Raw genomic sequence first — 27,840 nt, forward strand, 5'->3', positions numbered from 1 at the left:
TCCCTTTGTTATTTCAGGACAATTAATAACACAGATTGTCTCCTTTATGTCAGCAGTTTCCAAATGTTCAATGGAGAACCTATGTGCAACCTGTGCTAGAGATTCATCTGTTTTCTCAGTCTTTCCTCTATGTACTAATTGTTTCCTGCTCTTTTCCCCAAAGGATGCTACCGTCTGTTAATTAAGAAGCCTGCTGAAGTAGTGTTGCAAATTTGTTTAAACTAAACATCAGTTGGGCTCATAGTGGCATTTCACCATTTCTGTTGCTATCTGAAGGGAAGAGGAAAGCTGCCAGCAGCCCTTTCCTAGGGGATCCTGTTGTTACAGGAAGGATGTATCTAAAGTGGAAACGCTAGCCTCTTACAAAGGGCCCTTTGGAAGAGCATCTAAGATAAACAGTACCTGTTCAGATAATCTGTCTGGTTTCAGATTTTCTAGAGCTTGAGAGCACATGGGAACAGGTAACATCTGGTCTACTACAATACCAATCCTATTTGGCTGAGGCATCCAGCCCTTGAGTTCCTTGTTAGTTGCTGGTCTTAATAGCTGTAGGGACTGTGGGTGAAGACTGTGCCTTTTATGTTAATACAAAGTTGTGCACAATGGGCCTTTTAGATATATTTATATACTTTAGATAATTAACAACATTAGTACAGGAGTAAGAACATCCGCTGTAACACTGCTTTCACCTCCCTCTCACATGGTAGCAGAGCACTCTGGAAGGTGATGGCTGCAGGCAGAGGCAGCTGGGGGGATGTTACAGAGTGTACTAAGCTGCGTGCTCCTGTGTTCATCCTGCTTTAGTGTTCCCTCCTCTCTCGAACATTTAAATGGTTTGTTACATGGTTAACTAAGTACAAATTCTGTGCAACTGAAGATGATAACCCTCTTACAGGTTTTTGCTGCTTCCATAAGAGCAGGATTTCATCTAATGGAACTGTTTAAGCTTTACTTTATTCAGGTCCAGTAACTGTTTTAAGATTTCATTTACACATTGCGCTACTTGAACCTATTTCTGCAAGTTGATGGACACTCAGCAAATCACTTTTTCTTTGGGCATTTGGGAAAAAAACCCTAAAACAAGAAACCCAAATAAAACCCAAACCTAAACAAACCAAATATTGCCACATGCTCGAGGAAAGCAACTTTGAATTAACAGCTGAATGTAAAGCTGAATTGCCCTAGAAAGCTCAATTTTGTAGTTGCATTCAGCCAGACAGGCTATGGAAATATTTCATTTCACCAAAGCATCAAATGTTACCTGCCCAGAACTATGTTGCATTAGTTTAATATCAGACTGCCTATTAGAGTTCTCAGTAACAGTCACAGAGGAAACTGATACGTCTACAAGGAAGATGCACATTAAAAAAGATGCAAATTCAAGTTATGCACGTGAATTCTTTTAATTAAGCACTTTAAGTGATTTTTTGGTAACTAAAATTTGGGGAAAATACTGTAAAAAACAGCATATTAAAGCACACAGAGAAGTTGCTGGTAAAACCTGTTAACACTTTTACTAGAAAACCAAAACCATATTTTTAAGGTGTTTTTAATATAAAAATATGTACTACTTTTCTTTAGTAGGATGATGTCTTTCAGCAGTGGTTGCTTTGTACAAGCTTACAGGTATGCATACAGTAAACCATCACCATCTTGACTCTAATCCTGTCTTGGAGCCACTGGAGGTTTTTGGCAACTTCCTGCTCTGCTTATCTATATTTTATCGAAGGATCAGTTATTTCCTCTTTTGGCACCCAAAAGACAATACTTTGGGTAGGTCACATGCATTACAAAAAGCCTGATATACACACTGATTAAAGTAGGCAACTGCTTATAAATCATGCAGTTTATTAAGGAGTCTGAATTCATAAGCAATTAAAAAACCCCACAAGTCCAAGTTAATCAGAAATACAGTGCTCACAGTTACAGGCCTTCTTCCAGCATGTAAATTGACATCAATGAGGATTAAAAAGCAAAAAACAAATAAAGAGAAGTAGCTTAAAAATATACACAAATCAAGATCTTGGACTAAATGTGTCATTTCCTCTTTTTGTCTAGCTCTCCGGTGATTCTTCCAAGTAATGTAGATATGCTCTTATGCATGTGGATACTTATTAAATCTTCAAACAAATCTTTCTTCTTCAGAACTGGTGACGTCTGAATATGAGGAAATATCCCTGAAAAATTACACAAAAATGCATATAAGTAATCAGTTTCCAAACAGCAAAGAGCAGCTCAATAGTCAGTTTCCTACATCCATGTTTCCTCTGTCTTTAGCTGCTGCTCCCTATTTTACCAGCATTGCCCCCAAGCCCCTTGTTTTGGTGATAGCCATGTCCCTCTATTTGCGAGTTGCCTTTTAGTGACAAGTTACTTTGATCTTTTGCCCCAGCATAGACCTTTTCCTTCAGTGTTCCTATAAAATTCTTCCATTTGTAATTAGCAGAGTCTAAGCACTTGAGCCTGGTCATAGTCTTACTGACTGACTGGCTTGTCATCAACCTCCCTGCACAGTGGATGAGATTTCTCACATTGTTTTTCCCTTGAAAAACTATGGGGCACTTTCTTTGCAATGATCTCCAAAAGCCCACAGTTGGCTTTATTTCTTTTACACACATTTGTCTTCTTAAAGACTCTTTAGCACAGTATCTGTTTATTTACCAGACCTCAAATACATAACACAGCAACCTTTGCCCAGCTACCCTCCCTTGCACTTGATCTCAGGTGCTGATCTGCGCCTCATTACCTGCACCTGTGAGGGAGGTGTGCACAGCTGCAGCCACTCTGAGTAGCAAGGTAGGAGGGGCACTGCTGGGTGAGGAGAAGAGAGGTAGAAAAGAGGTAGTGTTTTTGTTTTAAAGTGTTTATGCAGGTGATGTGTTACCTGGCTTCTTGAAATGAGTCTTCTTGTACAGCTCTCTTCAGGAAAATTCATTGTGAGTACAAAAGCTGTATTCTTCTTGTGATTTTTAAGCCTTGTTTTGGTTCATTAAGAGTTCCTGACAACAAGAGTTGCTAACTAGTGGTGTGGTATGCTGGAAATGTTTTTATGAAATGTGCTTTTTCATAGCATTCAGATTTTGTTGGGGGAAAGGGACGAGTTACTGAAGATGTCTTGGCAAGGCAACTGTAAAGGACTCTCCCTACTTGTCTCAGTTTAAAGCTAGCTGACATTTCTTTGTGAGATATCTGGGGAAGTTGAAATGCTGCTGGTTAAGGAAGATTTTATCTGGATGGAGGTGGTTTGTCAGATAAGTTGTATAAGGCTGTTCTGATTTTGTTGTATTTTTAAGAGACTGTATAGAGATTGATGATTATCTTGAGACCTGTTACTAACTACAGTCAAAAGCCTGGTAGGACCAGAAAACAGTGTTTGAACCCCATAGTCTGGACCTGAGCTACTTTTATCACTGTCTTGGTGTACGCTCAGACAGAATTGGTTTTTTTTCTAGGAGGGTAAAGTATTTTGTTCAGTTCTACTGCAAAACTTTCACCCAGACCTTCAGGAGGTTTTTTTTTGCTTGGAGCACTTCTGGTTGCTGTGTATTGTTGATTTTTGCTTGTTTGTTTACTTGCTTGCTTGGTTTGGTTTTCCTTTTTCTTAGAAAAAGCTTAGGTCCTGATACTCAATTTTCACAATGCTCTCATGGGGTTTACCCTTCAGTTTTGAAACCTGACATTAAAATAGTAACACCTTAACATCAATGCTACTGTGTCAAGTGCAGATCTCTGTTTTGCTTTTCCAATTCCATAATATGTTTAAGGACTACAGTGAATACAGCTTGCTCCTGTGTTATGATCCTGTTTGCAACTAAAAAAAAACCAAAACAAACAAACAACCCCCCAAAACCCAAATAAAAAACCTCTAAAACAACATAAAATAAATACTTAAAAGGAGTGAGATTTAAAACTTCAGTATGGAGCAATAAAGATGTTACCAACAGTTGCAAAAGTAATGGTATAACACAAAAGAAATCTTACTTTGTTTTTTGACTTCTGAAACAAGCCTACTGAGAGTTATTTGTACCCACCCATGTAGATGTGAAGTACAGAAGGTTGTTCAAATGCTGTTAGTGCTGCTCTTTGGGCTAAGAAAATAGGCTTGTATGTCTCTTTACACATAAGAAGAAGTAGCTCTGTTCCTCATCATTTCTAGGATGCAATTTCTATCTGCAATTATGAACAACTGATTTCTGTTTTCACTGGTGAAACAAGGCAGTAAGGTCAAGAGTTACCAAGATTAAACCAGCTGGCTTTGTTCAGAAACTGGGAGACCTGGATAAGAGGTTAGATAGCTCCTCCAAAAAATAAAAGTTAGGTGGTCACTCTTATAAGCCGCCTGCTACTCACAGATGTTAATCAATTGTACAGAAAAACCAGATTAACTGATTACAGTTCACAAAACAAAGAGGTAAAGAAATAGAGAAGGGGGGGAATCCATGTTTGTTTTAAAGTGTGAATACCTAGTAGCACTTAAAATCTGTTTAGGAGTAAAAACTCAATATTAATCAGAAACACCATAATTTGATTCTTCAAAATATGTCAGACTGTTACTCTTGATCTCAACTGGAGCAAAAGCTCTTTGTTTAGGAAAAATTACAGTGTGATAAAGACTTGAAGAGCCAGATGTAAACAAAAGGCTAAAGATGAATTTAGTGATATTCAAAGCTGCAATCCTGAAAACAAAAATTCACCTGGTGCTTTAGCCTGGTGAACATATCGCTTTTTGATAGTACTACTGCCTCATGTTTCTAAAGCTGCGTGCTGTTTGCATCCAAAAGTGCATTGGCCTGGTCAGGACTGAGCAACTTGCTGCCTTTGTGATGTCTAAGGCCACTTGGGAACCAGAAGGGGGTTCTGTGCTGTCTGCTATCAATGTATCTCAACTCAGTCAAGACTGTAGAGCTATGTGATAGCTCAGATTTTTTTCAGAGCAGGACAGGATCCACTTTTTGCTTTTAAAATGCACATAGTGGTGGTCTGACTCAGAGTTTAGAAATTGTCCCTATGTGTGTGATGAGTTCTTAATTCTAAAGGGATTGATTCAAACACAGCTATCTTCTGGCTTAATGGCTAAGATACTCTCTGTAGATAATGGGGGTGAAGGACTTCTTGATCCTGTCTATCAAATCCTCTTTCATGACACAAAACATCTGTGAGTGTTCATGGGCAGGAGTTGGGCTGTCCCTGAGGCAGGAGAATTGAGTTCAAGTCCCTTTTTTAGAGAGACTGCAATGGGTAGCTGCCCAGAAAGGTTCTTCATTCTTCCATGGACATTCCCTCCAGACATATTGATAACTAACACACTGATCTAGGAAGCAGAGGTAAGGGTGTGAATCCATTCAAGTGAAATGGCAGTTCTGCCTTGTCCCTGTGGGCCCAATTCACTACACTGTTGGTGATGGCAGCAGTATTTCTACCCTTCCATCATCTTACAGCACCTGCCCCTTCTGAAAGTGGACATGCTCAAGGGAAGGATACATCTCTTGGTAGCAGAATCAGAACTGAAGCCTTGGAAGGGACTGAGATTTAGGATAAGCTATGCTGTATCTTCCTCCTGGGAATGAGGATGCTAATTCACATGATACCTGTTGCAGATCCTGCTATGAGGTGCCAGCTCTCACCTTACTGCATATGGAAACACCTAGTTTAAGCCTGGGGATTCTGCTCTGGGGCTGGGAACCTGGAGGTTAGGTATTGCATCATTTAGTGTCATAGATAGTGTTCTTCCTCCTGAAGCTGTAGCTGTGTCTGAAAGCCTGCACGTGTCCGAGTCCTAGGTCTGTGTGCTGGGCAAAGTTACCAGTATAGAAACACCTAGCGGGTGATTACTAGATGGCAAGTAAACAGCATTGCTTTTCTGCTGAAAGACTGCCACTCTCCCCAGCAGTGGCAGTGCAAGACATTCCTGGGGTGATGCACCTCTTGGAATGAAGGATTTGGAACTAGCTTGTCCATGGCACAATAGTGGTAAAAATGCTGGTGTGTAGGAATATATTTGTATGCTCAGTTGCTGAACTGCTTTTTGTTTGAATCCTCCTATGTTTAGCTTTCTGCTGCCCTTCTTCCCCCACCAAAATGAATCTTAAAAGCCGTCATTAGAGTACAGGTTGTCTGGAGGTCAAATTTTTACTGAGATCGCTTTAAACACAAAAATAGCTCTGTACTATTACTGTTGTACTATTACTATTGTACTGTTACTGAGAGGCTGTGCAGCATGTTCTCTATTTCTGTACTATTACCACATAACACAATAAGCCTCTATTCTTTCCTGCTAGACTAGTTATTGCCATGAGACATTTATTAAAGGAGTAGTAACCTTGGTTTCTCGCTGTGAATTGAGAACGTAGACTAGCAATCTTCTGTTCAGTTTCTGCTAGTTGCCTTCTCCCTAAGCCATGGGTTCTGGAGAGCACACAGTCCACATAGATATCCCAGAAGAGCTGAGCCAGGTCCCAGAACAAAGCCCCATGTTTCAAGTTCTCTGATGATTTCAGGAAGATCATGAAGTCCCAAAAGCCACTGACAGAATCAGAAATACGAGGCTTCCTCATCTCCAGTAAGACAGCTGAGGAGGATTCCCAACACTGGGGGTCTGCTCGCCCAAGAGCTAGTGGATCAATTTGGCTATGGCAGAGGAAGGGTGTTATGGAGAACGCTCCCATGATTAGCAGAGAATAGGTGAGTCTCATGTTGCAGTGGATTCCTCTTCTGTTCCCAAGGTCCGCAGTAGGCTGAAATGTAACAAAACCAAAAAGATGGAAAAATCATCACTGTTAGATGCAGGAACAAAGCACTCTTACCTTACATTATATAAGAAGGCACTTCAGATATTGCCAATTATTTCTCTGTTCTTCAAAGATGTGTATGCTTTTTTGCATGTATAAATACTAAGTGGAGTTGCATTACTCTGTGCAGCAGAAGTGTGTGTTAAAATTTGTTAAGCATCCTTAAATCCATCTGATGGGCTCTCTTATGTGGAACTTATTCATGTTGAAACTTTTTGTGCTCTCTTGATTTACAGGTTCCTAGCCTTTTTCAGTAAAAAAACATTCCTTCTTGTAAAGAATTTAAGCCTTTAGGCAGTCTTGCTTTACTCAAGACTTTATAATGCCTTTAAAATAGTCTGCAGATTCACATGCTTCTAGTATTTCTGATACTACATTTCTAATATGCATTTCTAATATGTAACAGATTTGGGGGTGGGTTTTAGTGTAGCTCAAGGCATGTGGAGAACCTGTTTTTGGAAATCTACAACATCAGGGATCAGCTTTTAGAACAAACAATTCTGTTTAGTGTGTGTTGATCTCTTGAGCGTTCATGCTTTTATGTGTTTGGTTTCATTGTTGGAGGATGTTGCCAGGGGAGAAGGTACCTCTCCTCATGAGCTCAAGTTAATAATCAACTGGCTTTTTGTGTAGAAAGCTTTTTCCATGAGTGATCATCAAAAGCACAAGAAATGTTTCCCTGCTCTATGAAGAAAAATACTGAAGGCAGAAGAAGTGTGTAGATGGATTGTGTGTGAAAAGTGGCCAGGGAGGGGTAAGTTGCTCATGGAACATACTTTGTGGTAGATCTAAAGTAGTCTTCGGAAATGTCAGTCCTGGCAGCAATATTCTTACCTAGCCCCTATCTGGCTACCTGGTCAGGTTCTGGGAACATTCTGGAAGTATCCAGACTTTAACCTCCAGCTGCTCACAGTCACTTTTTGATCTGAGTTGGGATCTCATGAGAATGGGCTTGACAGTCTTGGATCTGAACCTTGAAGCTGATGAATAGAAGAGGGGTGGCACACTCTTCACACACTGCTCTGCTTACTGGGATGTCACCTATGACAGTCGTGGTGGTAGTGATGAGGTTGCCCTCATGCTGCTCCCAAGATCTCCAGAAGCATTGCTGTCCTGGGTTCAGCAGTAGCAGTCTTTTTCTCCTTAGTAGCTGGTGCAGCACTGTGTTTTTGACTTTCAGCCTGGGAATGGTGCTGATAATGCCGATGTTTATAGTTACTGCTCAAATGTTTGGTCTGGCCAAGGACTTTGTGAGCCTCATGCTCTGCCAGGGAGGAGGGGAGGCTGGGAGGAAGCAGAGATGGGACGCCTGACCCAAACTAACCAAAGAAGTATTCCATACCACAGCACATCATGCCCAGGATGTAACTAAGAGTTACCTGGAAGGGCTAGGGCACTGTAGGGTTGGATGAGGTGTCAGGCTGGGTGGGGTGAGTTATCGGTCGGTGGGTGGTGAGGTGTTGTATTCTCTTCCCTTGTTACTTCATCATTATTATCATTGCTGGTAGCAGCAGTGATCTGTGTTATACCTTAGTTACCGGGCTGTTCTTATCTCAACCCGTGTGAGTTGCATTCTTTTTGATTTTCCTCTCCGTCCCTCCAGGAGCAAGGGAAGGGCAAGAAGTGGGGGTGGGGAGTGAGAGAGAGACTGCATGATTTATGGCTGACTGGGTTTAAACCATGACAATTGCTCTTCTGTACCACAGTGCACAAGGAAGGTTTTGATTTCTTTCTCTGAAGCAAAATTGAAGACACCCTGTGAGTCAACGCTTCATTCTTGTTTGTTCATTGGAGCCTTTCCACCATGCAGCATACACCTGGGCATATATGCTATGCAATTTGTGCATACTTATCTGTTTACTGAGACATTTTCAAGGAATATAGAATCATAGAATAGTTTCGGTAGGAAGGGAGCTTCAAAGGTCATCTAGTCCAACCACCCTGCGATGAGCAGGGACATCTTCAACTAGATTAGGTTGCACAGAAATATATCCAGCCTGAACATGCATTCAAGAAAACAGAATCTGAAAGTCTAAACAAGTTACCACTTGGTGTGAAATTGCTTATAAAGAGACAGGAAATCCACCTAGTCATAATTAACTTTGTTTATCAGCCATGTAGTTTTCAAAGCAATCTCGCAATCTCAGATATGACCATGGGGAGGAAATATTCCCTTCCCCCCCCCCAAAAAAAAATAAAAATCACCAACAGATAGTTCAAATGAGTAATATTAAAATTGGCTTTTAAAAGTGTTATTTGAACAAGGGCCATCTATTTTGCACTGGTTACCAACTGAATAAGTTGCTTTGCTTTCTCTGCCCTACCCCTTCCCCCCCCTTCCCCCCCTCAGCCCCTTTAGAAACTTTTGAAGTTACAAAAATGGGTAAGACAAGGGTAAAGGGTTCTAGACTTGTCAGAGGTGTGAGCAAAGGGACTGCCCTGGGCAGGGAGCCCACAGGGTGCTAAAACAATGGTGGATGCCATTGCAGGTGTGTTGTGAATGACATTGGTCAGGGCCAGTAGCCAAGACCACTAGTTCTTACAGTCTGGTCTAACCCTGCAGCATGTTGCTCTTAGTCTTTTACAAAGTTCAGATTCAAATTTTTAGATGGCTGAGAGCTGAGGGGATGTTCAGGGAATGTCAGTTTTCATTGATCTCTTACCTGAGCTTGTGCTGAATGCTTCCAGCAGTTCCCCACCCCTCCCCCTTCCAGGTTTTCTGTCTTTCTGTCTATAAATCGAAGTCTGTGTGTGTGCTATTCGCACTTGCCTCCGACTTTTCCTCTTTTTGTTTTCCCTCTTCTGGCAGTTTACCCCTCCTTTCCACTCCCCATCACAAATAGCGCCTTACAATTGTAATAATCGTTAAAAAGATAATTAGTTCCTTAGCTGTCACTGCTTTACGTGGTTGTGGCTATCGGCTGTGACTAGTCACTCCATCCTACCCCTCGGGGAAGCCGAGCCCGGTCCCGCGGAGCAGGAGCGAGCGCCCGTCTCGGCGGCGAGCGCTGCTTACGGAGCGCCCGCGGGCAGCTCCGCCAGTCTAGGACTCTGCTGGGCTCCCCGTCCGACCCCACTCCTGGCCCGTCCCGCCCGCTCCGGCGCCCCCGGCTCCGCAGCCCTTACCTCGGCGGTCCGGTGCGCAGGGCGGGCAGGGCAGGGCTCGGCTCTCCGCGCCCGCCGCCGCCGAGCTCCTTAAGAACCCGGAGCGGGCAGCCCCACTTAGTTTTTACGTCAGGGCTCGGGGAGAAGCCCCCACCCCCGGGCCGCGGCTCCCGGGTACCCGGTGCCCCCTCCTTCCCCTTGCGGAGCTGCCCCTATGCAAGCGTGCTCCGCTCCTCTGACCCGCCTGTCCGCTCCCCACGGACTCCGGCTCCCCTGGGGGCTAGCCTGGTGTGGGCTCCGACAGAGGGAAAGCTGTGCGCCGCGGCGGTGCAAGAGTAACAGACCTGGGCGCTTGGCAAAGTGCAGCCCTCCCCGTGCCCACTTTCCTAGCAGGGCTGAATCGGAGGGAACAGGGGTAAAAGCAAGCCCCTACCATAGAGCCCAGTTTGTCTGGACCTGGCTCAGCCCCTAGGCATCTTGCTTGCTGTGCTTGGCTGCTGGAGGTCCTCACCACAGTCTGTGTGGCACAACTAGGGCTGTTTGTTGGTTAGGGCTCAGCCTATGCAGTAGCAGGTCCAGCTTTCCCGGGACCTGAAGCAGAGACTCAGAGAAAAGAGTCCCATAAGAAAGCCAGTAGAGGCAGTAACTGCAGCAAGGGGGCTGAGCTGCTTGCTGCAGCTCAGTTCCACGCCTTTAGGTAAAGGAGAGCTACCTTGGAAGGCTGCGCACCATCCCTCAGGAAAACAGAAAATAAGGTGGTCTAATATTGCTGTGCTTTTTCTCTGTGAGATTCTCAGCTGCCTCCCCTCTCTGCTGCTGCCTCCTTGGAGCAGCTTCAAAACCTCTGTACATGTTAGGGAAACAGGCCAAGCTACCAGAGGAGTAGAAGGAAGCCACTGCTGAAAGGGTCATCTGTTACAGTGCAGAGAGAATAGCCCGAGCTCAACTCTGCACCAAACACAACTCAGAGCCAATAGGCTACTAACCAGTGCTGGCTTAACTTTTTTAACAGTAGGTATGTGAAGCAGTGGGGAGGGTGACCATTCTTTTTTTGTAACTGTGTGGTCTGTAGGGCAAATCATGTAGTGCTGCAGCCAGTGCAGCTGCACCAGTTCATACCAGTCTTCTTTCAAGACTTCCACTGGCAGCTCCCTGATATCTTTGCACTTTGAACCATCATCCTTTCTCCATGAAGCACCTGTACTTCAGTAGCACCAGGCTTATCTTTGTTGAAGTTAGTGAGGCTATCCTGGTTTATACCAGCTGGAAAGCTGGCTTGAAACACTGACTTTTGTTAGTGATATATGTCCTTATAATGTTACATCTTTCTGTGCATCCAGTCCATGTAAATAGAGATGTATGTTCCTTTCCTAACCCATGCTTATGATGAGTCTATGACAGTAAACACTTGTTTCTTCTCCTGATGCTTTATTTCCTTTTCTCCATAAGCAATCCATGTGAAAACATATTCTGTGTAAGTAATGTTACTTTTGATCAGAATTTAAAGGAACTTTTAGGGGGTGAGAGAACATCTGGCTAGAATCAATGTAGATAACTATGTGGTAGGACTCTGCCTAATTTGCACATGTTCCTGTTATTCCTGAAGAAGTGTGGGGTTGGTAAGGAGGTAATACTAAGCAGCAACTGCTGAAACGGGCTTTGTGAAGAACTGAAGAGTGTCATGCCTTGCAATGATCCCTTGTGACATGGCAATGGGCAGCTTTGTGTCATGTAGGTTCTCCAATGTTTCTCCTCTGCTATCAAATACAGGCTCTTCCAGTAGACTGCCTTCTCCCTGGTTCTAGGGCCAAAGTTATCTTTAAGCATTTTTGGTCAAGTTTGCTCTGTAGGAGCTGAATCTGGGCCCGTGAGCTGTCTGGAGTCTCCTTGGCATGTCAGTAACCAGTGTGCTTCCCTTATCCTTTGTGTTTGGCGTTGAACTTGGTGAGGGAAAGAAGGAAAGTGTTCCTGTAAGGTGTGGGTGTTGTCATGTAACCAACCTAAAGGAAGCTCCTGAGTAGAAAAGGCTTTGAGCCTGCTTGTGTTCATGGTTGGCCTGAATGCAGGAAGCCAGATCAGAGCAGGGGTGTGTTCTGCTCACGTTGTTGGATCTTCAGTGTGTTGCTCTAAGGTTTCTGCCCCATAAGGGTAGACCAAAAGGCTGTGACTTGGAAAAGGCAAAATGTTTCTTGTGAGTTTATATATTTCAGCCAGCCTGGAACCTTTCTGGATTCATTGTTAAGAAGTGAGTTAGCTTGAGTCCCCTTCTGAAGAGCATTTTATCTGGTTTTGGATCAAGAGCATCGTAGGTTTCATTCCACTCAGAATCCTTCTGGTAGACCCAAGGGTGCTGAACCACGGGTTCTCAGAGAAATGAGAGTCACTGCTCAAGGGAAATACTGCTATAGATAAAGTACTCGGCTCCACAAATACTTCCTGAGCCTACTACAGTCTGTTCCCTGTGAACCAGAGCACTCATATTCTGTTTCTGGGAAAGAGGTTTTTAATAATTGGATTCATCACCTCAGCCTCAGAGTGGAGAAGAAACATAGCAGGATTGGCCATCTCATTCAATTCCGTGTACTCTTCTTCAGTAAAGCTTTCTGTGCCCTTTTTAGGCTATCAGTAATCTTTCTTTCATTGCACTGCATGATGTGAACATTGGCTGTCAGGGGAATACATCTTCAGCGAGTCTCCATATCTTATGAATGAATTTAATTCAGATGGGCTGTAGGTCATATTCAGAGTCATTTGGAAAAGAATGTCTTTATCAAGAGAAGTTGATTCTTTAACTTGTAGATAGGAGAAAGATTTCAGATGATGTAATGCTACAGAAATGACGTTATTTCTACTGAAAAATGTAAAAACAAGATACAAGCTAGTGTTAAAATGATCAGGCTGTAGGAGTAGTAGATGCAGAGAGAAATGTAGGAGGCCATCTCACTGGTAGCTGCATTTTGAATAAAGGCATAAACAACTATGTGCAGAGTTATTTCCTTACTGCCTTTGCTCCCTGCAAACCCTCCGATGTGGTTTAACATTAGCAGTTAATAAGCAATAGCTTATGGTTGCTTGAGCTAAGTAAGCATTTGCAAATTTTAAACAAAAACTAAATTCAGCACTCGGTCTGAGAGAGCACAATGTATGATGGTGCCTGCGGCTTGCCTGTTACTGCCATAAGCAGACACAACACACCTGGATCCAGCATTGAGCTCTGTGAAGTGAGCTGCATGATGAGACACCTGGTTAAGCCTTAACCTAAAAACAAACGTTTTCAAGGCATGTTGTTAGCTGAAAGTTTGTGTTTTACTAATTTGGTTTTCAAATTCTCAGCTATGTGTGAATCCTGGCTAAGAGATAGCAAAGGCAAAAAGTGAGATTCTCAGAGGGAAGAGAACCTTTTTAGGTTTTAAATTCATGCTATGTGGCAGAGACTTGAATATTTCTTTTTTTTTTTTTTCCCCTCCTTCAAAATCCGCAAAGGCAAAGTGGGGAACCAAACTCCTGTACTCCCATTTATATCTTTTAACATTCTCTTTTAAGCAGGAGATTAAACTGCTTAAAATTGGCTCTCTGACAAACATACCTAAGAGCTTCTTGGAAACAAAATACCCACGGACTTTGGATGAAGCATGAGTATTTTTTTTATTAATTTTTAAAATGATATTTAGAGGGCTTCGAGTCAGGATACTGTGCTATACACCATTGGTGATGACCCGAAGCATCTCCATGGAGCTAGCAGACAAGACATGGGACAGGCAGGAGGTGGGTATATTTCTGAGCCAGGAGTTGGTGTCCTGTGGGCATCCGCCTGGGATGTCTCTGGTCTGTGCCTGAGAAGTAGACTCGAGCGCCTGAGGAGTTAGGCAAGCTTTGTGTTGCTCTGCTTCTGCTCTTTTTCCCTACCAGGACATACTTCTGTGTCCTGTTGGATTTCATGGAGTTTGAGAAGTGTTAGTGAAAACAGCCCTCTGGAGGTCTTGTGCTTGAAGCAGAAGTCTGAATACTAGATCAAATCGGCAGTGTCTGGAATCCTAGTAGAATTTTTTTCCTACTGTCTAGTTTGAGTTTCCTAATTTGGGCTACAGGCACCTATATGGCTCTTCCAAGAAGAATTTGGCTCTTTTATCTTCAGCTATTTGAAAGGGAGTTATAGATGGGGTTTAGATCATATCTTTGCCATCTCTTTACCAGCTTCAGCATCTTGCCTAACAGTGTGGTAGTGCCTCTGACTTGTCACCTTCTTTGGCTAAACCTTAGCCAGGTATAAGTTGCAATATTCTGGTATTTCTTTCCTGGTGAATGCTTCATCTAGCTATTCTCCTCACCTACAACTTTAAATGGCATTGTTTTTATTGATGTTAGGTCCTACTGTTTAACCTGCCTAGAATGTGAAGTCTAATCTCTTGATAAATTTCTAGGTGACTTGAATGCGCAAGTTTTTTGCGATGCTTAAGTTTATAACACAGCTTGAGTTAGGACCAAATGTGTCTGTTATTTGTCTGAAATACCATTGGGTTTTACCAGTTGCTACTAACTGGCAATTGATGTGTACTCAGAGAAACGTAGGTACAGATCTTCACTGTGATCTGGTGCTGCAGTTAGTATTTCATATAAGGAAACCAGGCCAAAGCCCATCTATATATTCCCCCCCCCCCCCCCCCCCCCCCCCCCAGGTTTTCTAGTTACTAAACTCTTGATGGTAAATCTGATGTTAGGTGATTGCTTGTGTGCCATGGCATGAGAGCCACGCAGTGCCTTTGGTTTGTTTCGCCACTTGCCATCAGAGGGGTCATATTCCTGTTCTGGTTTCCCTACTGTGTGGCAGAGTTCTAGATCTTGGCACTCAGAGGTTTAATTCTTATTGCTAGATCTTCTTGCCCTGTTTCAGCAGTGTATAGGGACCTTCCTTATTAAGATCTTTTGAATCACTGGTGTATATTTTGCTTTCGTGCAAATGGGTCAAGTGTGTGTTCTTTTATCTCCACAGGCTTCTGTTTCCACTAGAATTTGTGAGAATCTGCAGTTCCGTATTAGAAGAGATCTGTCTGTCTTTCATAAAAAGTTTTCCAATCTCTTCTTGCCTACTAGCTGTTGTGTGTGAGTAATTCTGTTACTGGGGCATATTTGAAGTCTTTTCTCAAGAGTAAGTTTAGGTGCCATTAGTCAGGTGTTTGAAGTGGCTTCATCATTGACACTGATGTAATTTGTGAAAGAAGTAATGTTTCTTGTGACAAATGTGCTTAACACAAGCTTTGAAATGACAATTGGAGCAGGTATTTTACAAGTGCAAACTAAGCAATGTTGGCTAGAAAATGAATATATGTGTTTTGAAAATGTAATTTGGTGACGTGACACTATGGTATGTATGACGTTTGCACTATATGCACTATATGTGCAAATAATGTCTGCAAAGAACATGACTGTGAACCTTCCATATTTCTATCCAGACTGACACATTCCAAGAAAACAATAAAATCTCCTAAACTGATTAATACAGTACACAAAGAGTTAACTCTGTGTCCTGTGGGCAGATTGTCTGACTTTAACCATTCAGTGCAGTTTTTGGAGAGATCCTGATTAATTTTGATGGCATGCAGGAAATTCCTATCCAGACAACTATTAGGTTTTTGAATGAAGGGACTTGCTGCCATTTTTGTGTGCTGCACTGATAACTGTGCTCAAGAACAGTCATCAGTTCTTCCTGACATCCCCCACACCCCCCTCCTTCCTGCAATAAAGAAACCCTTCTCACCTTCAGGCACTCCAGGCAGAAGTGAGAGTCCCCCTGGGTATGTCATGGTTACAAGAGCAGTTCAGTGAAACATGCTTTCATAAAACTGCCATTAACACCTAAGAAAGCGAGCCTATTACAGGATCAATTTATCCCAGTGTCTTATAGCCAAATCTTCTGGGGAAGGAAAACACTTTCACAGGGTGTTCTTTATTGAAGGTGAGTAGGGTTGTAATGTGGTCTCCTACCTTTTCTTGCTCTAAGGATGTGTGTTTCTTGCAGCCCTTGAGAGAAAAGGGTGTGTAAGTGTGCTTGCCTCAGGGCAGCTCCTATACCACACCAGTGAGCCAGCCAGGGAAGTGTGCCAGCCACTGTCAAACTCCCCCAACAGCAGCCAGGGCCTGACACTGGGAGCCTGCACCTTCAGAGCTGAAGCCTCTTTAGGGAAACTAGTCTGCAAGAAGAAACTGGAGGGGATACAGCAAATCTAGGGCCAAAGAAATGTGTCACAGTGGGCTCTGCAGAGTAATGAGGATATTCTGTTTCCTGTGAAAGGGATGGCCCTGTGGGATCTTCAGCTTTCATTACTTAGCTGATGATTCTCATAGTCCAGCAAACAATCTGCTTTGTTCTGCTACTAGTTTTGGCCTAGGGTTCCTTGGCATTCATGAAGCACTTGCATCCTGCTAAGCCAGAGGTGTGATGCCTTTATACATGCACTAGTACTACTGCAGTTGTCAGAGGGAAATGGTTATTTCCATGCAAAAGCTGATGAGAAATGTCAATATGTTGTCATGCAGAACTTACTGCCAGGGAAATCTGCCTTCTCGAATGATTTTTCTAAGTGTAGTACAAGCTCTGCTATTTAGCATAAACTAGACAAACCCTGTACATGTTCAGTAAGGAACAGTGTGATAAAGGCAGAGCATTATTTTTTTTAATTAATATTATTTTAAACGTATCTTGTATTTTTAATAGCTTAGACCACTCAGCCTTTGAAACTGCCATTTTTCTTTCACAAATGTACCCTTTAGAACCTGTTCACAAAGGAGAAGATAAAAAGGTGACAACTAGAGCGAAAATTCTGTGTAGCAGGTTTGTCTTTGAATTGGAGCTTCTGAGGAGACAATTTAAGGTCCTTTCTCTCCTATTCTATTCTTAAGCATGCCTAAAGAGCAGCTCATTTCATGAAGATGTATAATATTTTTAGATGCCTGTGTGCAGGGTTGTCTTAAATGTACAAACCAACCAGCGCTGCCTAAACCAGACCTCCCTGGGCTAGGTGCTAAAGGTCACCTTAGATTGAGTAGGGCAGTTTCTGTCCTAGACATCTTACGGTTGAAGTGAAAATTACCCAGCCAAACCAGAGAAAGGAAAAGTGGAGCAAAATATAATGGGACCCGAATCTTCTCCCTACCTGCCCAGCCCCCTGATCCAACAGCAGGCATTCAGGATGCTGCTGTGTAAGGGAATTGTTTCTTTCTTCCTGCGAATGGAGCAGTCTTAAGCCCTGAGTTCAGGGCCTCCTCAGTAAACAAAGGAGAACTTAAAAATCTGTAATTTCCTGAAGCTTTTCAGTGGATGGTGGCGGGCACTGTAATAGTTCCAGTTTTCTTGGAACTGCTTTCTCATAGCCCAGAAATGCTATTCTAGCATGCATTGTCTGTAAACTATGTTATTTTTAACAACCTCTGTAAGAGTAACTTCATAATGCAAGTCTTGTAATAGCAGTGCAGAGCTCAGATGTGCCTGAAAGAAAATAGGGGAGAAATGACAGACTCCAAAGCCGAAAGGCTTGCTTGTGCACTTTGCATCCATTCCATTTCATTGTTGTGCCCCCCTTACTTAGAACACAGTATGTTGACAGGGGAATAGGTCTGGGGAGGAAATGGATGGACAGAATATGTCAATAAATACATAAATATATGAATGGAGTATGGAGGCTTAGACTATAGTCCTTGTATTTTAAAAGTAACTTGAGCCTTCTTTTTGGAAGCATTTATGGGGACTGCTTAAAGCAACCATCAGCACTGCTACAGCAAGTTCTGTACAGTCATTCTCTGATTCTGTAGTTATTGGTATGTTTTGGAGCAAACTAGACTGCTATAAATTGTGTCTAGGGAACAGAAACATCTCTGTTTACAGAAGCTGAAGAGACGACTGGAAGCACACCTTGTGTGACTGTGCTAAGGCTAATGTTCAGGCTTTGGCAAAAGTACTTAGGTAAGTGCAATAGCCAGTTGAAGCTTTAAGTGTCTGCAGTGCTGCTGCCATGCAGCATAGCCCACTGACACTTACCATTGACCAGTGGAAAGCAGGGTGGATATTGTGCCAGCATGATCAGGGCTCTTCCTTCGGCTTGACAGCCAAAGGTCATTCAGCACAGCTCCTGGCATGGTTGTGCAAGGGTCCATAGGACATTGCCCATGTTGAGTCAAAGCTGCAGGGTCACAGCAAAATCAGTTGCTGTTGCTAGTGCCATTTTCTGGTGTGACCCCTGGGTGAGGGAACTGCCACTGGAGCTGGTCTGTAGGTCTGGCACTAGCTGGGAGGGGAAGAGGGGGCTGTTTTCCTCTCAAGTAAGAAAATATCTCTGCTGTTACCAGTCATGTGAGTTATTTTGCTGTGTGGCAGCTCCACAAGGTTCCCGGTCCTCTGTTGGCTGGGTTAGACACTAAGGGTAGATCTCAGTCTTCTGGACTACTTACTGAATGCTTCCTTCTGAGAACAGCGAAGCTTTCACCTCCTGATAGAGTGCTTCCCTGTTCTGTGAATCCATAGCATCACTAAGTAGTACGTGTATTGAAGAGTCCCCTCTGAAGAGCAGACACATTGTAGATATTTAAATCCTCAGCCTTTACAGTCTGAAGACCCTATCTATGGAAACCTGTCCTGAATTAATAAGGTTAGCACTTACTCTGTTCCAAGGCAAATTGTCAAATTTATATCTAGGACCTAATGTGTGAAGGCAAACATGCATAAGGATATTGATTGTTATTTCCATATAACCATGGATATGCACAATATTTTCAAAGGAGTCAAATGGGGAAACTTGGAGCTGTCACTTGTTGGTCCAGTGCCTCTTGCAATTGATGTGGAAGCAAGTTTAACACAGCTGCCATGAAGTTACCATTTTTTAATTTCTCTTAAAGCTTATGCAAGTAGCACTAGGTTTGAGCTAGCTAGATGCTTTTCATTCCTGAGGAGAAACTGGTCATCATCTTAGCTGCAGGTGGGAAACCAGTCAAAAGTACCACTTACTTGTGTCGAGACTTAGCTGGACACTGTCCAGGTTAGACTGCAGCAAAGCAGCATGTGTTCATGTGTGGGAACACTTCCTTTCTGCAGAAGAGACAAAATGGATGTAATGGAAGCACGGTGTGCTACCAGTCTGTAATCTGCCCATGGCTTGGTCATCTGTTAAAAGCAGAGATTTAATAGCGTTCAAGCAACAGACAGAGACACAGACGGAGCACATGAAAACCTATGGCTTAACAGTCCCAAAACCAAATTCAAGTTGGTTTGATGGCTGAGGAAATCTGTTAGTGTATGACATTTGAACAGTTAGGATTTTTTGAAGTGGTGCAGTGCTGTGTTTATGAAGTCTGAGAACTGGACTTGGACTAGGCGATTTGTTCCTGTTTCCGCCTCTCCTCAGTTAAGATGCTGGGGAGGGACTCTTTGTCAGGGACTGTAGTGACAGGACAAGGGGTAACGGGTTCAGACTTCAACAGGGGAAGTTTAGATTGGATATAAGGAGGAAATTCTTTCCTGTTAGGGTGGTGAGGCACTGGAATCGGTTGCCCAGGGAGGTTGTGAGTGCTCCATCCCTGGTGGTGTTCAAGGCCAGGTTGGATGAAGCCTTGTGTGGGATGCTTTAGTGTGAGGTGTCCCTGCCCATGGCAAGGGGGTTGGAACTAGATGATCTTGAGGTCCTTTCCAACCCTAACTATTCTGTGATTCTAAGTGCCCATAACGGTGTGTATCCTGAAGAGGCCCAGCTCCTGGGTCAGTGCTTCAGACTAAACCCAGCCTTTGTGGGGTGTCGGTTGGGTCAATGCTGACAGCAGCAGCTTCCCTGCAGGCTGTCCCACGGGTGCTTTGCACAGCTACTTCCACTTCAGAGCAGGTAAAAAACACTGTTAGTTAGCTCCTTCATGCTTTGAGTTACTGGCTTTGGTGGGGAAATTCTTGTACTGGCTCAGAAAGCGCCCCTGAAGCATGGCCTGTTACATCTAGTGGCATGGTGGTATATACTAGTGGTAAAGCTGAAGATGTTCGGAGGCTTACGACAAAGCCAAGCTCTTTTGAAAGAAAATGTTAACAAGAGCAAATAGGCTGACACTTGATTGCTCCAATTCTACAAATTAGAGCGTGCTGCACGATGCTGCCTTCAGCAGATTGTGTTTGTTCGGGAGTTAATACCTGTTAAGTGGATGTCTGTGCTGGTTGGACATGGAGTCCTTGTGCTTTCCTAGGAGCCATGCACCCTCTCATGTTACACGCTGCCACTGAAGAACTTGTTCAACAAACCTACAGAGATGTGAGGATGTGGTAATGTGCTCACTGAGCTCCAAACTATGCATCTCTGAGCAGAATTACAGTACGTGCAGCTTTAAGATAATGCTTTCCCAGTAGTAGTGGTTTCAGCATCATTACTACTAAAATTCCTAGGTATTTTTTTTTTCTTCAAGCTTTCCGAGGGCACTTAAACAGTCTCTACACTATTTCTAATGGATGATTCATGTTAAATTCAGTTTTCAGCCCCTGTCGGTAGGGATCTGTAGTAAGCACATTCAGAAAAAAAGGTTTTATTGGGTTTGTACAACAGGACTTGCTGTTGTGTTGTGTTGCTTTTGTTCTTAGCAGTAAGTGCCTCGGCAAGTTCACTTCTCAGTGCTTGGTGTTGTGAAAGCTCTAAAAAACAATTGAAAGACTTTCTTGTACAATCCAGAGCAGTGATGCATCTACCTGTATGTTGCTTTTGTATTCATATACTACAAGAGGCTTAACTCCTGTTCTAGGAAGGACTGTCTACTCTAATTCTAGCCAAACTGTTGCATGTTCATGCTGAGTTTACAGATAAACCTCCTTATATTCAAATGTCAGGAAATAAAAGTGGGTGGTGGTGGAACTGTTAATGACAGTGTTCCCTCACTCTACAGCTCTAAATGAGACATGTGCTTTCACACATAACCTTGGGAGACAGCAAGACAAAAGTGTAGTTTTGTTTCTGTGCCTGGAGCAAGCAAAAAACCCTCAGCAGTTATTTGGTCATGCAGGCGTTTGGCTTTCCCAGGCCAGCTTCGCTAGAGTTCGGAAAAGCAGAGAGGGAACGCGCGCTTCATTCAGCACCCCACAAAACACCGGCTGCGTTCTTGGGTGATTATGAAGCTCTCAAAATATTTCAAAATAATTAAATCACTTCAGAATTTTTTTTGCAATTCCATAATACAGATTTCTGAATCGCAGCAGGCTTCCCTCAGTTAACGGCTTTGCACAGCCCTCATTCAACCAGTGAAGCTGGCCCCATGCCCTCCTCCCATGTGCCCTGGGTGCTGCGGTGCAGGTCCCACACACAACCAGGAAGCTTGAGTGCAGTGTCCCCTCATGGAGAGATACCCGCTGCAAGGCAGGATGCAGTTTAGAGATCTTTGATAAAAGAAAACCCCGGTCAGTCTCCCCCACTAGCAAGGTGGTGGTGTCTTGAGCACAGAAAGTAAAGAAAATGGAGAGAATAAATAAAGAAAAAATGATTGAAAAATTAAAAACTACTCCATTCCACGTTCATGACATTTTTAATACTCATCTTGCTAAGATGCAGAACAAGGACTATTGAATTTCCATTCATTAGCAGCCAACAAGATATGAATGAGTATTAACTTGAAACAAAAACTTGATTTATAACATCAAGTTGTGCACTTAAAAAAATAATTACAAATCATTTTCAAAAGGAAGAGTAACAGTGGAAGCAATAATGAATACAAAACATGACTGAGTAGGCTTAAAACATAACTTCAAGTATTCTATGGCATTTCCTCGGACATTTGTCTTAGATTTGTTTGTGCAATACCCATCTTTGCATAGTAAAGAAAAATTGGTTAAACTCCAGCCATAAGTAATCTGTTTCCTTTAACATGCACCTATACGGCTGTTAGTTGCCAGGCAGACTTCTCTTTTAGGAGGATCAGGTCAAATCAATGCAATCATGCAGCAAACTGGAACGAGCAATAGTTACCGCAGTTTCTTGTCCAGGTGAATAGATAAATAATGGAGCAAACAGGTAGTGGATGAAGTAGAGGCACTGCTGACCAGCTCTTCTTTTGATGATGCTTTGTGATGAACAAATGAATACTACATGGACTTTCCAAAGCACAGCAAGGGCAGGATGTAGAAAATCAATGCCTACCAAACCTGGTGTTCTACCTGTCTGCCACCACAGAAAGCACCCGTGCCTGTGTGCTCCAAGCAGTGCTGCCACCTGCCTCGTGTACAGCAAGGCAGAAGGTGAATGTGTGTTTTCACATACAGTGGGTGAGTGGAGCATAAAGTCAGTCAGGAACTCCTAATCTTTATGAAACTGCTGGTGTAAATCAAAAAGTTACTCCAGCACTGAATGTATGTACATAGTAGCTGGGGACCACTGTGGTCTGATTCAGAACATCACATCACACACTAACAATGCTGTTTGTGAAGCACTTCTCAAAGGTTTATTACACAGGTAGTTTATGTATAGCCACTTAATTTTACTTCTAATTTTTGGTAACTCTAGTGTTTCTGTTGTGGGTTACTCTCGCTTTGGAAGCAGAACCCTGATGAACTTTAGGGTTATGTTCCCAAGCAAAGTACTTTTTGAGGACAACAATACAGCTGCAAGTATTTTTGGTTTGCCATGAAAGTATTGTCACTAGCTTCCTCCTGCATAAAGCCAGGCAGGGATTTTTCAGAATAAGATTTATAACGCATATCATTGGTGACTACCTGTGTGCAGCACCTTTAACTCATAATGTAGAAAGTGTTAATGTGATTGTTAAAGCTGTTTAAACCCATTTAATAATATCTGTCAACCAAAACAATATATTTGTCCTGGGTGCTTAAACCAGAACAATATTGTAGTTCTCTCTGTGAAACTGTTGGATTGAACATTGTCATCATAAGAAATATAATAGAAATGAGATTTTTAAGTCACAGGAAATCTGCAGCATTTTCTTACTGTTTTGGCTCTTAAAGCTAACTCAGGAAATGGATTTCCACTAAACAAAGATGGAGTAAGCAACAGTAACTGGACTTCTGTTGTTACTAATATCCAACACAACTCTTACATTTGATTATCAGATGCAGCAATGAAACTTTCATCAGGTCACTTCACTTACACAAACTGAATTAGCTAAGTTTTAAATCAAGGTGAAGAGGGTAAGCCAGACTGCACAGCTCTGCACTTGGAGGGAGGCCTAAACAAGACACCTACATACCTTTCTCAAGCTGGGCAGGCCCAGGGGAACAGAGCGGGTGCCCACACTTCTCTGCAAAGCTCTTACGTTTGTGCACACAGTGTACCTACAGGTCATTACAGTGCATGACCCCCTGAGATAGCCGTGGGATTCTGCACGTGCTGTGGTGGTAACTGCCCATCAGTAGCCAAGGGTCAAAGTACTAATTCTGCATTATGCTTTGAGAAGTGAGATGCATCAAAGAGTTACAGGGAGTGGGTCAGAAACATCAGTCACCTTTGCAAGCCCGTTTGGGTGGGCGTGCAGAAGGCAAGAGAGGAAAAGCTCCACCCAAGCTTTTAACTTTTTGTGTGTATTTTAAGGCTTATTTAAGTTCTTATTTCACAGGATTTAGGAAAAAAAGGAACTATAGTTAAAAATAATAATTAAAAAAAGCTTGGCACTTCTGTGATTAGTTTGAGAGGGTGTCACTTATCTTACATTATCTTTCGGAAAAATCTGTGTAACAGCCAAAAAAAAAAAGTAATCCAGACTTATAGTCAATACATAAATATGTATTTATACATTTTAATTGTTTTTGGTTTCAAGCATACAAACTTCAGATCACATCTGTTTGGTGTCAGAACTCCCTGCATCTGCATGCTATTATCTGCCTTTTTTGAGCAAGCCCAAAACATCCGCTGTACAACATGCTACCAAAAAAAAAGGGGGGGAGCAAAAAAACCCAAAACCAAACCCAACATCAAAAATAGATTTACATAAAGAATAGAACTTTTCATATGGAAATCCTTTTCTCATATATATACTTATATATAATCTGTGAAAATGATACATCAAAATCTTATTTCCATATTTACACTTTTTCCTTCTTGGAAGAACTACATCCACCACTCGGTGGCTTCCATACCCAACAGACTCCTGGCCCAGGAGACCAAACCAAGGTAGAGAGTGAGCTCCCAGAGCAGGGAACACTGGAGTCCAGTGGTGAAATGCACTGTGCAGTTGGAAAAGCTATTGGAGCCTGGTACCGGCTTCCCAGTGGTTTGCATTTATTGGGCTGCAGATTCTGCTTGGGGTCAGCTTGCGAGCTTGGTTGTCTGTATGTGAGCCATGCAGGTTACCCTTTCAGAACTAGCTCCTCATGCCACTGGAGTTTGGTAAGAAAAAGGAAGTCATGCGAACTCAAGTGAAGTTAGAGTGCCAGCAGGCTGGGGAAAATATCTGCTGCTATTTCATTATTGTTGGAACAGTTCTTATTGCACTTGGTCTGTGTGTCTCCTCCTTTGCTTGAGAAAAGAAAAACCCCACCTGATTCTGAAACAGTTTGCTTGTAATGCTTGTCAGTTAATGTTAACAGGAGAAAGGTGAATAGAGGAAGTATTCTGAATTGATCTCCAAAAAGGAGAGTCTTCTACTGCCTCAAAGCTTAACATCCCAACACTGTGTTTATAGTTAGTTTCTCATGTTCTTTCTTACTGAGTTAGTTTGTGTGCAGCTACAGCAAAGACATCATACCCAAAATCCAGTAGTGCAAGAGGCAGCTCTTTGAAACACATTTCTTCAGATAGGGCCTTGTTGACTTGGATCGAACCTTCTTTTTTTGACATTTCTTCCAGGTTGCACCAAAAGGAGATGAAAAGAGAAAAATGCAAGACATTAGTTAGATACAACAGGAACAAAGCTATTGCCAAAGTCACAGTAAAGTAAAAGGCTCACACTGACGCAGTTCAACAAGTAACTTTGCCAAGGAATTTGGTTGCATGCTTTCAGTAGCATAGTACTGAGTACTGGTTTCCTTATGCAGCTGAAAGACCTTGCTGGCATATGGAACTCAGTTATTTCTGTAGCACTTCAAGTGGTGCTCTGATTTTGTAGAAACCTTCAGCCCCCAGTAACTGAAGAAAGCATGCACATACCTAAAGGGAATGAGTCGGATGTGCCAGTACTGGCAATGCACAAGCACAGAGACTCTAGTTCTCGGGGCAAGTGCCCATCTCTGGCTGTACCAGAATTTAGTTTGTGTTCCAGTGTGATGAAGTAGTCAGTGCCACTGTGAGCCCTTACCCCACTATTGACCGTAACTGCTGTGAGTTAGTAAGGTGCAAAATATAGCAAAGACATTGCATTCGAAGGAGACTGGACAGTTCTGTGAATCGTGTGATTAGAATTTAATGTTAACAGTGCGTAGCAAGCTAGTCAGTGATATCCAGTCTCCTGCGATACTGATATCCTACGTCAAACAGCAAGACATTAGGAAGCGACAACAAGAGTTGGGTGCAACCTCCCCAGTATCTGGCTTTATGTGGGGCATCAAGCAAGGGGCTCATGCATTTAGTTTCAACGTTGGGCATAGGCACCACTACCACCACCAAACCAACATGCAAAAATACAGAACAGGAGTTCATAAATTCTCTAAAGCTACATACCAACCCCAGGACTTTCTCTTTTCTGCAGCCCTGCTAAGTACTAGCACTGCTACAATATTTATAAATACAAGAGGTTTGTCTTGTGGTTTAAGAGACTAATGAATGCATGCAAAGGCAACTCCTTTTTGGGAAGTCCTCCAGAGAGTGGTTGTTTTGGGGCACCCTTTATTTTGCTTTTCTCTTGGGTATGAATGCTTATATTTTTTCAAGGTGAATGCTTAAGCATTGACAGTTTCTGAAAGATCACTGTATTCATAATTTCCCCTCTAGAAGCACTGTATTAATGCTTCTCTAGAATTAGGCTGACATTATTTCAATGTCTCAGTCCCTCCTCTTCTGTACTGCAGGTAAATTTCAGATGAGCAAATTATTTTTTCAGGCCAACTTGCAGAATTGCATCATAGGAAGTGTGAACAGAATATAACCTGCTTAAATGTGAGTTAAAATGGATTTGCATCTGCTTGGCCTGCCAGTTTAAATGGGGAAAGCTGATTCCTACCCCCCATCCCACCCCTTCTTAAGATACTGTCTAGCATACTTGAATTCAAATGCTACTGATGTTTGAATTCAAACGCTACTGGTCAGTCAGTCCCCTTAAACCATCAATGTATGTGAAAAATCCAGATGATGTAACTTGTCCTTCTACTGAAGAGAAAGTACCATATTCCAGCTCACTTGAGGAGGGCAAGTTGCTAAAATGCACACTGAATTACATGCTGTTACCTGAGCTGATTTTACTTAAAATGGACCTTCTAAGTCTTAGGACAAGGTACAGAGCACAGATACTACGCTAGCTTCCCAGAACAATTCCTGTAACAAAACTCTTATCTCCACTGTTGGAGTGGTCCAGTAAGGACTATGTGGCTGTATGGCAGCTCAGCCAGCACCTGTGCTGTGAGCCAACAGGCAAGTCTGCTGTACCCTCGCCATACCTTCTGTGATCTGCCCAAACTGTGTATTTACTCATTTCTTAGTTTTATCCAGCAGAAATACACACTTCAAGGAATACAATACTAACCAAACCACTGCCTTTCTTCACTTGGGATATTAGGACAGTGTTATATGACAGAGAAACATGTAAAGAACTGAAAGAACATTTAACATAGGAACCTGAAATAGTCTCTGAAATATGGACCATCAGGTATAGTGTCAGTAAGGGAACACAAAGCACCAACAGTCACTAGCCATAGCTCTCTGCTGCAACCACAACGGTACTTCACAGAGGTAGGCAGGCAGGTGTTACCCTGCAGGAACAGGACTGCTATTTCTGATTCCCTGACCTGCTTTAACAGCTTCATCCCAAATCACCAACCTTTTTAATACTAAAATGCAGACAGCAGTCTTACTTATATCATCAAACAGAACAAGTCTCTCTCTTCCCCAATAACAATAAAAAGCAAGCAGGCCAAGTGAGTATCAGGTCCTGGATATTTGCACTTCTTTATAGCTATGTATTACAGCAGTACAGGGTTCCTTTCAGTGGGTGTCAGTAAACCAGGAAGGTGGGGTGCAGAAGGGTTCTCTATGGAAGGACACAGTAGAATGATGCTGTTTCTTGTTCTTTGTTTCTTTACATGGAATACCTGAGAACATTAACTTCTTTGCATTTAATGTTTCAATGCCTCTTTAAATAAAGAGGATCAGCCTTTCAGTCTGTAATCCAACTGGAAAAAGTGTCTCTAACAAAAAGCGAAATTACAGCTGATTCTAAATCAGAAAAGCAGACTGTGCTCCTGCACATCACTGCCTCTCTAGTATGGCCATCTTTGCAAATATGAAATATTTCAGACAAGAAAGACTGGGCTCAGAAGAGGCTGGGTGTATGTAAGAAATACCTTGCTGCAGTCCTCTGCATTGAACTTCTTTCCTTAACTAATGAGGAATGTGGTTACACAGTACATTACTCTAAATCTGTGCCTTTGTGGGATCACAAATACAAAGCTTTAACTGGGTATGTTAACCACTTCAAATAGCAAATGTTTTCATAGGCATTAACTAAGTGACCTTTTGCCACAAAATTGATTCAAATTAACAATGTAAGGGACTAAAATTAGCATCTTCAAGAAAGACGTTGACCTGCCATTTATTCTACTAGTTTGGAAAAAAAGTGAGACGATATCTCACATTGGATGCTAAGGCTGATGTTCGTGTAGTGCTGACTGTATTTAGGTCCCTCACACACACTTTATAGAAATGCTGGTAAGGGGCTGAAACCTCCTTCCCCACAACATTGCCATTAGCATTCCCCTGCCTTGCAGAAATTTTGGGAGTCTAGGTGCACCGGCACAGACCAGTTAAAAACTTGGCATCTCCTGTACCTGAATGTTTGGTCCATC

General features: G+C 42.6%; 3 protein-coding genes across 7 annotated transcripts in view; 1 reads left to right on the plus strand and 2 right to left on the minus strand.

Annotated features, from left to right (window-relative positions):
• The window catches only part of DYTN (dystrotelin), a 63,787-nt gene that overhangs the window by 21,174 nt on the left and 14,773 nt on the right, over positions 1-27,840 (plus strand). The window lies entirely within an intron of this gene.
• Positions 1,417-18,976, minus strand: FAM237A (family with sequence similarity 237 member A). 2 transcript variants are annotated; one of them, XM_065670113.1, is made up of 3 exons: positions 18,889-18,976; positions 6,320-6,734; positions 1,417-2,177 (listed from the first exon to the last, which is right to left on the minus strand). In XM_065670113.1, the coding sequence occupies exons 2-3, from the start codon at positions 6,690-6,692 to the stop codon at positions 2,038-2,040; spliced, it is 513 nt and encodes a 170-aa protein (XP_065526185.1). In that variant the 5' UTR covers positions 6,693-6,734; positions 18,889-18,976; the 3' UTR covers positions 1,417-2,037. The 2 variants fall into 2 exon arrangements, with proteins under 2 accessions (XP_065526185.1, XP_065526186.1); XM_065670114.1 differs by lacking the exon at positions 18,889-18,976 and adding an exon at positions 9,915-9,960.
• ADAM23 (ADAM metallopeptidase domain 23) overlaps positions 21,407-27,840 on the minus strand; it is a 70,772-nt gene continuing 64,338 nt past the window's right edge. For 2 of the 4 annotated variants that reach the window (XM_065670111.1, XM_065670107.1), the window contains one exon: positions 21,407-24,687. In XM_065670111.1, coding sequence (XP_065526183.1) covers positions 24,574-24,687 — 114 coding nt within the window. In that variant the 3' untranslated portion in view covers positions 21,407-24,573. The remainder of the gene's footprint in view (positions 24,688-27,840) is intronic. The other 2 variants (XM_065670106.1, XM_065670110.1) reach the window with 2 other exon arrangements.

This window comes from Lathamus discolor, chromosome 3 (assembly GCF_037157495.1).
Source record: "Lathamus discolor isolate bLatDis1 chromosome 3, bLatDis1.hap1, whole genome shotgun sequence".
NCBI classification, from domain to species: Eukaryota; Metazoa; Chordata; class Aves; order Psittaciformes; family Psittacidae; genus Lathamus; species Lathamus discolor.

Bases quoted from the DNA above. Each gene is read 5' to 3' on its own strand.
- FAM237A (XM_065670113.1), bottom strand. From the start codon at position 6,692: ATGAGACTCACCTATTCTCTGCTAATCATGGGAGCGTTCTCCATAACA. The intron at 2,178-6,319 runs GTTACTACTCCT...GTAATTTTTCAG, and splicing joins ATTCACAGCGAGAAACCAAG to GGATATTTCCTCATATTCAG.